Source organism: Hyperoodon ampullatus, assembly GCF_949752795.1.
Source record: "Hyperoodon ampullatus genome assembly, chromosome: 5".
NCBI lineage: Eukaryota > Metazoa > Chordata > Mammalia > Artiodactyla > Ziphiidae > Hyperoodon > Hyperoodon ampullatus.
Genome location: NC_136918.1, coordinates 74,141,617 through 74,153,206, shown reverse-complemented (window position 1 = coordinate 74,153,206; position 11,590 = coordinate 74,141,617). Strand labels below are relative to the sequence as shown.

The 11,590-nt window shown below is 56.6% G+C and overlaps 1 protein-coding gene across 1 annotated transcript in view; it reads right to left on the bottom strand.

Moving 5' to 3' along the window:
• Positions 1–1,573: 1,573 nt before the first annotated feature.
• Positions 1,574–11,590, bottom strand: part of LOC307052997 (death-inducer obliterator 1-like) — a gene marked incomplete at both ends in the record, with an annotated part of 29,734 nt that continues 19,717 nt past the window's right edge. The window contains 8 exon segments of the mRNA XM_079704212.1: positions 1,574–2,088; positions 2,091–2,129; positions 2,132–2,315; positions 2,321–2,401; positions 2,403–2,505; positions 2,507–3,405; positions 3,408–4,588; positions 10,737–10,932. Of these exon segments, the coding sequence (XP_079560338.1) occupies positions 1,574–2,088; positions 2,091–2,129; positions 2,132–2,315; positions 2,321–2,401; positions 2,403–2,505; positions 2,507–3,405; positions 3,408–4,588; positions 10,737–10,932 (3,198 nt within the window).

The following is an 11,590-nucleotide window of genomic DNA, read 5'->3' as shown; positions in this document are numbered from 1 at the left end:
GATGCCCACACCACGCCGACTGCCAAGAAGCGGGAGCTGACGCATCCCTCTCCAGACCCGACTTTCCAACGCGATGCCACACCAGACAGAAAACCTTCTGTAGATGCTTATTCTACTTCAAGTAACAAAGCTATGAAGCTCCATGTTTTAATGTACAGTGATATAATTCTTTGCAATATAAAATACAATTTACAAAAATTTCTATCAAGTAAACCTAAACAAACACACTTCATTTTTTACATTTGTTGTAAATTAGAAAAATTTTGTTTTACACGTAAAAAAGCCTTCACATGTCGTTAGATGTTGGAACTCGTCGCCACTTTAACGTAACCTACTGACAGGGTCTCTAACACCAATCACTCCAAATTGCTAAGTTCTCGATGTTCTCATAACTTAAACGTTTTTGCTAGAAACTGAAAAATCTGTAGTGATGTTCAATGGAACAGACTCCAAAGAAAAAATGAAATTCTCTCATTTTATGTTTGCAAAAGTAACTTTATGAAAATATAAAAAAATTATCAAAGTTTCTTTGTACAGTCAAATAAACGAGCACGTTTTTTCTCTCTTTCGCACTTCAGAAGTACTTGGAAAATACACATGACGAGAAGCGGTATACTGTGTCTCACAGTGAAAAGCTTTCTAGTTGGCAGTTCTTAAGCTAGTATCACTATTTTATCTCAGGCTTTACACAAATATTGTTCCATTTCAACGACAAACGTTGAGATTTGTCACCTGACAAGTACCACAGTGCAGAGCTCGTGCACCTTTCCCGGGACAGAGAACGAACCGCTCAGATGGTAAAGTTCAACAAACAAAAACGTTCCTGATTATCCAAATCAAAGAAACCTACTCCCTCCACCCACCCTGCCTTTTAAAGTACACTTGATTGCTTTCTTTTCTCACTTTCTTTAGGCTGGTAAAATTTACACCTTTCAAAATAAATTGTTCTTTAAAATTCCACAATTTCTATGCAGATGTTGCTTTTAATCCTGTTTGGGGCTGGGGGGAACATGTAAGGCGATACCTAAACACTGAGCAAAACCAAGAAATGTGTTTTTGTTTCCTGGTTGAAATTTGTATTTCAAATTTCTTCATGACAAGAGAAAGATGCACCTGTAAGTCTGGTGTTTCTCAACATTCCAGAGACGAGCTGACACAGCCATGCACAGAAACACGCGGCCGCCTGCCCCGAACCCTGTGAAGTTAGCTTCTGGAAACAGGTATCACAGATGAGAAGATGTCAGGAAAGGTATGGCTCTGAGGTCCACTAAACTCCCTTAAAATTTACAACAGTCAAGTTATGAGAAAAGATAACTTTATACTCTGAAAAGCAATATGCTCTTGTAGATACTTTCCCATTTCAGTACATTCAAATGGACATGTTAAAGACTTCTTAGTTTTTTGTTTTTATTTAAAAAGCGTCAGAATTGTAAAGGTGTGAAATTTTGTAAGAAATAATCACACACAAAATTACAGTAATTTCTCAAGTCCAGAAGGTTCTGTCCTGTGCGTCAGCTCCCAGCTCTTTCCAAGACCACCTGCTTAGCATGTGAGCGCGGCTTCACGGGCGGCCCTAGGTCTGGGTGGCGGGGGCGGCGCCCCGCGGGGCCGCGGCCTTGGGGTCCCGGGGTCGCTCCGGGCTCCGACTGCGGTCCCTGCGGCACTCCTCCTCGCGGGCCTTGTCGCCTTCGTGGTCCCTGCTGCAGGACCTCTCCCGCTCACGTCTGCGGTCGCGGTGGCAGCTCCGTCCTCGGGCCCAGTGCCACTTGCGCTGCTCGGCCCTGCCCGCGTTGCGCTTGCGGCCGCGGTCCCACTCGCGGCCAGTGTCCTTGTCGCGGGGTTGGTCCCACTCTCGGCCTCGGTCCCAGTCCTGCTCGCGGCTCCAGGTCCGGCCGCGTTCCCGCTCCCATGGCTTCCCACGCTCCCGCTCACGCCGCCGGTCCTCGAGGGCCTGGCCCGGGCGGCTGTCGGGCGGTGGGGCCTCGGGCTCCTCCGGGGCCTTGTCCCGGGGCCGCCCCTTGCAGCCTGGGCCTCTGTACTCGTGGCCCCTGCCCTCGCGGAATTCGGCCTCGGGGCCTGGGGCCGGCGCGGTGGGTGGCTGCGCAGCTCCAGCAGCGCCCGGGGCGCCAGTTTGGCTCTGGGGTGGCTGGGCCCTGGCAGTGGAAGTGTGGAAGCACCGATTCCCTCTTCTCCGGGAAGGGAGTGGCCCCCCGGGGCCCCCCAAAGGGCAAGGGCGCCGCTGCCCTCTGGCCGGTGAACCTGGGCGGCGAGTGGACCCTCTGCTCTTCGAACCGCTGAGGCTGCATCCCCCTGGGTCGAATCCAGGAGCTTGGCCCATTGGGCCTTCAAACTGCCCAGGGTGTGGCCCCCTCGGGCCCACAAAGTGGCCCGCGGTGGGGGCTTCTCTGACCTCTGAACTGAGGGGGAGGAGGGCCACCTCGGGGTCCTTTGAACTGTGACAGCAGAGGCCTCCTCTGGCCCCCGAACTGGAAAGGCGCGGTGCCCGTTTCCCAGGAACGGGGCCTGCTCGGGCCCCTCGCTCTGGCCAGGGGGGCCCGAGGCCTCACCGTACGGGGCCTCCGGGAACTCCCTCTTCTCCCCGTGGGGGTCCTTGCGGTCTCCAAATGGAGGCGGCCCTGCTCCCCTGGGCCCGCCCACGTGGGAGACGGATGGGCCCCTCCCATCCCTGTAGGGAGGTGGCCCGTGTGGCCCTGAGAACAAAGAAGGGATGGGCCCGTTTGGGGGCCCGAATCTGCCTGGTGGAGGCCCCCCTCTCGGCCCATCGTTATTCGAATTCTCTTCCGAGAACGGAGGGACTGGCCCCCGTGGGCCTGTGAAATTGGGGCCGTGAAAGCCCGACATCCCGAGAACGCGCGGTGCAGGCTCCCGCTGGCCTCGGAACTGGGGCCGAGGCCCCCCTTTCTCTGCTGCGGTGGGGAACGTGCCGGCCCCCTCAGCCGGCCTGGGCTGTGGCTCTCTGTCTCTTTCGGTTTCAGCTGCCAGGGAGTCACGTTTTTCGGGAAACTGAGCATTTCTCTGATCCTCGTACTGGCAAGAGCCCAGAGGTTTTTCCTGACAGGCGTACACTGGACCCGAGAAAGAATCCCTTCTTCCGGGAGGGTGGAAGGTCTGGCCGTCGTGCTGCCAAGGGAAGAGGGGCTGGAAGGAGGTGCCCTGCAGCGTGGGCAGCAGCACCTCCCGGGCAGGCCTGGCCGCGCCCTCCGCGCCGGCCGCGCCCGCAGGCCCCGGGCTTTCTGTGGGCTCCCGCAGGGGGCCGTCCTGCTTGGCCGGCAGTGGGGCCTCTTCGCCCGGAGCCCACGGTGGAGGGGCTGACTCTGGCTCCTCCTGGGCTGGAAGTGGCCCCGGGGGAGCAGCGGCCCCTCCGGGCGCTACTCTGGCCGGCGGGGGCCTCGGGGCGCGGCCTCGCTCTCGTTGCTCTCCGTGGCCAGCCGCCGGGCCTGCCGCGGGTCCCGGCTCAGCCGCGCCTCGTCGCTCGGGCCCGGGGCCTGGCTGCCAGCGGGGGGCGCGGCCGCCTTGGCCGCGGCCTGCGGCTCCTGCGGCAGCAGCGCGGGCTTGGGCGGCGGCGGCGACATGAGCGCGTCCGACACCCAGAAGTGGGCCATGGAGGCCCCGATGGCCGCCCTCTGCTGCCTGAGCGCCTCCTCCTGCTCCTCCACCTGCTTCTGCTGCTCCTCGATCTGCTTGGTGAGCTCCTCTATCATCTGCTGCCGCTCGGCCAGGGAGGGCGCCTGCAGGCCAGGCCCGCCGTGCGCGTCCACACACATTCTGGTGGGCAGGTCGTCCACGGTCACTTTGGCTTCTTCTAGGATCGTCTCGTCCTCCGGGTCATAGGCCACCTCCTCCCGCTCAGCTGCCTCCACGGCCTTGTCCGCGTCCTGGCGTCTCCCGCGGTCTCCGAGCTGAGTGTCCAAGGCTCTCTCAGGACCGTACTCTTCCTCGGGGTCATACGGCCTGTCGTCTTCCTCCTCCTCCAGAGCTCTGTCTTTGGAGAGCTGACCAAACTGCTGGACAATTGGGTCCAGCAGAAGCGCCGACGGCACCCCGCCGCCGGCTTTGGCTCTCGAGTCTTGGTGGGGGGCTGGGGCCGACTCGGCAGGCTCTTCGGTGGGGGTGTCAAACGCCTTCTTCTTCCCGAAGAGAGTCTGCAGGATATATTCTAGGGGTGAAGAAGAGGAAGTGACAGAGGAAGCGGCCACCGCAACCGTCACTGACGCGGGTGATGCTGTGACAGTGTTCGTGGCTCCTGGTTTGAGCGACGACGGTATCTGTAACCCGGAAGATGAGGCCGGCGCACCTGGTGCTTCTGGAGGAGGGGCTGGGGGTGGGGGAGACCCCGGGGGTGTGGTGCTCACAGCCGCGTTCCCTGGGCGCAGCGGGTACTTGCGGGGCTTCTTTTCAGGGAGCAGGGCTGCTGGCATTCTGGGGTGGACGGCATCCATTTCTTCTTGTGTCTGAATACGGGGCCGCTTCTCCTCTGTCTTGTCTAATTTGCCAGCATTTGAAGGCCGCTGTATTTTTTGGCAGATTACTAACCCCAGTATTATGTTTGGACGCGGTGACTCAAGACCTAAAAAGCAAAACAGTTGTGCAAATTTTAGAATCGAATTGTAGCTTTTGTCCTTCAGGGGTCAACTCTGGGTGTGAAGGGCAGCGGGGGGATGGTTTCCAGAGGGAGGAGGAGGGGGAAATTCTGTGGCAAAATAGAACCAAGTGTTCGAAGACCGGCCGCAAAAGACGCAGACTGCACCGCGCACCTGCCCAGCCTGACGGGCCCACAGACCACAAAACCAAGGGCCCAATGCACACGCGCATTCGCCCAGTGCTAAAATTATTACAGGTTTTCAATTATACACAACGCTAGGGTAGAGGCGCGCTGGGGGAGGTGGGGAAGGCCAGCACGCACACACTCCAGGCCGTTCACCTACTGGGAGTGAAGCCTGTATGTACCAGGATGTTTTCTAAACAAACTCTTAGCCGTGTACCTTCATTTGCCTCTTGCTACAAATCAGGAAGGCAGCACCCCCTTTCGACTTTAACTTATGAGCTGCAATATGTAAATTAAGCTATTCATACTAAAATTAAAGGTTCAATTAAGGACCAATTCTACAACTCAATTATAATGATCAACAAAATTATACGGATCGATATAGCACACGCCCTTCGGTAAGTTCATGAGTCACTGGTGTCAAAATGACAATTGATGGGAAAAGTGATGCTGACCAAACTGCCTAAAACAAATGTTCTTGCAGGTTTAGAAAGACATTCAATGACCAGTAACTTCTCAAAAGCTACCGAACGCTCAGGTCTCTGTCAACACAGGACGTGCGGCTTAAAGCCCAAAGGTGTTCAGGACAGGGGCAACAGAGGACACACCACGTGGAGAACACGCTGGGAATTTCAGAACATTGCACAGTTCTTAAAACATAATGATTTCTTAACAAATTCTTGGTCCACACATTCTGGATTGTGGTGCACTGGACCAGGAATGCTACTGTTTCTGTACGGCTCCGCCACCCTCACAGTAATAACAAACCTGGAATACCAACAGGGGAACAGAGAAGCCCACGTCACAGATCAGTAAGTTAGGGAGAAACGATAAACACGGCACCAAAATTTTGTTTCAACAGCATATTTTAAATTAAATTGTATAAACTCAATTTACACATAAATCACTATTGTGTAAAAGACATTCATGCTATATATTTTTTGTTGACTCACTAAAAAAGAAAATCAGCACTGTTTTTCCTATTCTTTCTGTGATTTGAAGTTGATCACAGATCAAAGAGTTGTCCCTAGAAACCCTCTGTGTAGTTCTGAGCGCCTGTCACCCTTCCTAAATTCCAACAGAGATGGGGTGACATGCCGAGCACGAGGGTGGCGGATGTCCCGTCCCGCCCCCGAGGAGGAGGAAGACCTGGCATGCCAGAGGGAGCTGGGCTGGCCCAGCATCCGCATGGATCGGCGAGGTACTGCTGGCCCCCCTCCTCACTGTGCTCAGCGCCTCGTTTCACAGGCTGACATTCAAGGGCTGAGGTGCCCATGAAGACACCCACTCATGGTAAGAGGAATGGCTTCCAGAATGTCCTCTGCCTGCCCTTCTAATGACAGTGGTGACTCAGGGGAAGGAGGAGCTGGGCAAAGGACGGCGTGGACACAGGAAGGCCAGGCCCACTGCACTGAGCATGGCATCCAGATGGTTCTGCTCAGATGTGAAAGATGCTCTATCAAGTTCGCTTTCTAATCAAAATGAATTATTTTAACTTAAAATAGTAAATCTCTCACTCGCTGTAACAGCCACTTACTGAATAATTTACAGCTCACTGATATCCAGTCTGGGGCATAGTCAATAGCTCAACTGGCTCTCGTGGCCCTCTCTGGACCGACTGTCACCGACACGGCCCCAGAGCTGGCAGAACAGGTCCCCAGCCGAGCCACACGCTGGAGCGTTGGCCAGCCCCGTGAGCAGGAGCAGCAGAGGAATGTGCTCGGCCACGCGGGCGGGGGCGGGGAGGGCTGGGGAGCCCTGGCCGGGGGCGTCCTCTCAGCAGCCCAGGGCCCACGACTGTCCTCACTGTCCTCAATGCAGATGGGCTATGCTACCTGTGAAGAGCTAAACCTCTAAGGTGCCAACACCAGGGCTTGCGGCATGAATCACGTTTCAGGTCAAAGATGCTGTGTGTGGAGGCTAAGGCACTGCGTTAAATCCAGGGAGATGGGGTCCTGTCCTCGGGAGGTGTGCCAGCCCTACAACTGGCAACAGCTTTATATGCCTCCTAACAAAAAGGATACACCCCAGACTTGGCAAAATTCTCTAGACTCTACCCTTTGCGGTCACAGGCATCACAGCTGAGGGTAGCATTCAATTACTTAACATTTACATTTGTTTCGAAAACAGTAAACTCCCTGGAGACCAGCATCTAACTAAGCAGCTAGTAGTTTTAAATGCTTTCAGCTCTCAACTACTTCATCTACACACACCCGTAAGCGATCTAATAAAGCTCCAGAGTTGGAGGAGTGTTAGTTATGCATTTCCCCACTAATCTTCCCCAGGATTTGACATTTGAATTGGGCTGTTTTTGAAGCAGTCAAACCTTCTCTACTTCACCTGTGCACGTTATGGCTGCATGGAGACTTGAAATGTAACTAGCACCGTGGAGATGACTGACTCGTGGAAGAATATGATTCACTGTGCTACCGGGGTCTCGGCAGTGACCTTCAGGGAGGTGAGGGCACGTCTGGCTCCACCCCGCTCCGCACCCTCACGACAGGCGCCTGGCAAGGGCACGCTGGACACAGTCAAAGGGCTACTACCACTGGGGCGGTGGCAGGGGCAGCTTTCCCCCGAAGGCCCCATTTTCTGCCTGGGGCCCCTGTGGGCGCGCCCACTGTTGAGTGTGACCCCTGGAGAGGAAAGGGCGCCCCGAGACGGCGCAGCAGCAGTGAGCACGCTGGCTGTGTGCAGAGACAGGGCTCCCTCTGGGGGTCCGGGGCGCCGCGCCGGCTCCGCACAGGGCCTCTGTCCCATGGTTACAAGGGGGGTGCTTACTTACCGACCTGCCTTTGAGGGTAGTGGTGAGGCTTATGACTCATCAAGTAGATGAGAACTAGGTGGGAGGCCACTGAACTATCATTTCCAGACAAGGGGTACTGGTCAGACTGAGCACCGGGGTGTCGGCACCCCTGCCCGACCCCCTCCGAACTGCGGGAGCAAACGTGTCCACAATGTCCCGTGTGGTTGAAACGAGCCTTCCTAGCTGCATGTAGGTCCCCGAGTCTTCACGGTGAAAGAACGGGTCAGCCCCAGACCACCCGTACAAAGAGAGAAGTGGACAAACCCAGGGACGAGGGACAGCTGAAAAGGTGTGTGTGGATTTCCTGAGCCAAGACCCAAACCAGGATCTGTGTCCGGGTGTGTCAGCAACAGGGCCGCGGGGGAAGCAGCCCCCATGCACCTTGGACGTGGCACAGCGGGAGACGAGGTTTAGTTTTAATTAATAAACCAGCTGAAAGCTGCCCAACTATCAAATGAGGCTTTTACCCCTAAATCAACCTGGCATGCTCCACTCTTCAGTATTTACAGTGAACACCTTTTTATGGTCTGAGTCCGACAAGACAAAACGTCCACACCTGCGGGAACAGAAACTGTGCTAGAGTTAGCAACAAACATCCTCAAAGAGGACTTGGGCAGAGACCCAGCAAATACAGGGAGAAGCAGCTGCCCGCCCGCCACACTCGGCTCCCATGCAGACTTCGCCCGCTCCCACTCTTGGGTCCCTAAGACCTGAGCAAAGCCAGGGCTCCGCGTCCCAGTGAGGAGAGCGTCGTCCATCCGTCCGTCCGCCCGCCCGTGTCCAGGCGCCCCCAGCGCAGCACCGCCGCCTGCACAGCCAGAAGCACACTGGCGTCGGCTGAGGCAAAGCAAGGTGGAGACAGTCCTCCCTCACAGTGCACCTGGATGGGCACCAAGAGCTACCAAATGGTTCAAATTCAGACAAACAATGGCCAGTTTCCATGAAATATTCATTGATTTCAAAGGAGAGAGAAGCACTTTCCATTCAGCACCATTTTGCCTTTGATTACAACATCTGTACACAGCTACGCAGGAAGACACGCAGAAACTGAAGACGTGCTTTTATCTGACAATACTGCAAGTCACGGAAACGGTCTGCTGTTCAGGAAGCAGTTAAGAGTGAGGACAGAAGGCAGACACCACGGATGGAGCCAGCCTAAGAGAATGGCCCTCTCCCGGCAGTGCCTCGGAAGGCAGGTCCCTGTCCTCTGCTCAGGGTGGTCCACACCTTAGATGCCCGAGGGCCCTCGACAGGCGCCCCCCACCCCCTCGGGAGGGCCGGGCACCCTGGCCTAGGCCCAGCGTCCCATCTGACTGCTCTTCCTTCCGTGAATAAAGCCCCTAGAATTAAAAACATATATACTAAATTAAACAAGCTGAGATTTAGAAGCCCTTCGATTGAAAAACAAAGTCTTTAAAAGTTTATGGTAAAATTTCCCGTACAATCACGTTTCCAAAACCCCTCCTACTACTTTATTTTAATGAAACATTCGTTCTCTATTGTGGAGGAACACCTGCAGGCTTTTGAGCATCCCCTTCAGGAAGTGACAGCCTTGGCAATGCAGGTGGAGGAGTGATGTCCACTCCGCTGGTCATCAAGTGTGGTCACTTAGCAGATGAGGTGGGCGCCCTGCCCAGCCTTCCTTGTCCCCGTGTCACCCCGGAACACCCAGCGCGGCCCCCTCCCTCTGCCAGCCGGGCCCCAACCCAGCACTGCACCAGCTCCCGCCGCGGCTCCAACCGGGGGTTTCCTCGGTGGCCCCCGCGCCCCTGCCTCCTCACCACGCCTGACCTCGTCCACCTCTGCCCCCCTCAGGGTCTGTGTGTGGCCCCGAACCTGGCAGCCCCCTGCTCGTGTGACAAGGTGCACCGGGACGGTGTCAGGCAAGACCCCATCGCGGGCTCTGCAGGTGGAGCCGTGAGAGGGGCTCCAACACGGGTGAAACAGGGCTTCGTCACCTCCCAGGTCCCGCTGCTACAGACGCGCAGAGTGTGCGTGTCACAGGATCTACGCTCACACTAGGCCCCGCACAGGCTTCCGCCCTTGTGACTGACCGGAGGCTCTTCACGGTATCGGGAAGTCGGCTTCACCACCGTCACCGCTGCCTCGGGAACACGGCGTCCAGGGAGCTGGCCGGCGCCCCGGGAGCTGCCCGCCAAGAACCTCGGCCACAGCCCTCCCTGCTGCCCGTCAGGCGGCACCGCTTTAGCGCGAGGAGTGGGACAGCCCTCCGGAGAGCTTGGCTTCTAACATGTTTGGCACTGAGACAGTTCTGTGTGTTGTGTCAGGGGACACGAGCCGTGAGGTCACGGGGACCGACCAGGACGCTGGGCCCAGCCGCAGAGCTGCCGGGGCGCGTAAGTGCCTGGCCGCGGCAGGGGCGCTGGCCATGGACACGGAGGCGCCGGGTGCGGGCGTAGCTACTGCCTGTAGAAGCAGGTGCTTCAAGAGCCCTCACCGCGGGTTACACTCAGAATCTTTTAGGCTTAGCCGTTTTGGGGGCGCCATGGACAAGGAGACACTCCCATTTAGGCGAGACTTAAGTCCCGTCAACTTCTCAGGGTTAAGGGGAGTTGGGTCCCCAGAGACCACGCCCCCCTTGGAATCACCCTTAGCTCCCTTGAGAAGCCTGAACTTTCTTTCTGGTCAGCCTGGAAATAATTCTTTAGAAGCAGCACTTTCTAAGGAATGAGTGACCAAAACGTGGTCTGCCAAAGACACGCATTCGAGCAGCAGATTTCAAAGTGCCTATTTCTAGAACTAGTTCCTGTCTCTCAACGCTATTTTTCGTTTCTCCTCAAAACGAATGCCTGCAGCCAAGAGGCTCTGCCTGACGCCTGCAAGGAGCCAAGCCCGCAGGCCAGGCCCAGGCCCCGCCCTCCCGGCACTGCCCAGCCCCTGCCAGCAACACCCTGCTCATGCCAGGCGGGCGGGCTCCGGACAGGGTTGTCCCTCTTCACAGGACTTTTCTAAGACAATGCACACCTTCCTCAGGGGACCTCCCGTGCCACCCTCCACTATCCGCTGCTTCACCCCCGTTCCCAAGTTCCGCTGCCAAAGGCCGGGTCTAGGTGAGGCACGCAGCTTGCTGGGACGGACTCCGCAGTGTGTGGGGGGGACGTGTGGGTGGAAGCCTGGGCCTACCTGGTCCCTCAAAGGGCAGGAGTTTGGAGGGGACGGGGTCCGCGGCGCTCAGCGGGATCAGGTAGAAGTCCTTGACATGCCTGCTGTTGTTTACCACGACGCCGAAGCGGCCGTGGCTACTGAAATAGGAGTACAGAGAGATGTAGGCCACCTCCTCCTCCTCCGTCGCGGGGTGGAAGCGGATCAGACACAGCTCCTGCAACAAACAGAGGGCGGGGAGCATTGACCTGCGGCCACTCGGAAAGGCAGCCCCTTCTCCTTGCACCTAAGCCCCCAAAGCAGGAGGGAAGCGAGGAGAGAAGCGACCAGCCCTGATTCTGACTGTCACAGCCCTGCTGCCCAACACATCAGAACAATGAGCTGCTGAAGAGGACACAGGCCCGAGTCTCAAGACTGCTGGGTTTGATCTTGGTTTCGGAGGACCTGCTTTAAAACTACTTAGCCCCGCTGTCCTCAACACAGAGCCCACCTCCTGGGGCTCTCGTACTGATGGGGTACTCTGTGTGCAGGGCCAGTCTGGGGCAGCGTCTGACACAGAGCTAAGTGACCACTAAGCGTGCGATGAGCTGCCCGCAGCTCCGAAACGGGAGGGCTGAACTAGACCAGGGTCATAACCCTTCTGTGACCCCAGTGAAAACCAGAGCCCCTCCCCCAAAGAGCACTGCACACGCAGACACACAGCTGCGTCCGCATCTCAGCGGTTCACAGACTCCAGCCCAGCCGCCTCCCCCGACCTCTCCTCCATCAGCTCAGACAAGAAGGGACAGAGCATCTGTATTTCTAACTCTGAACCACACACACGCCTTCACAAAGCTTCCACCGTCGTGCTACTCAGACCCCCCTTCACAGGTTAG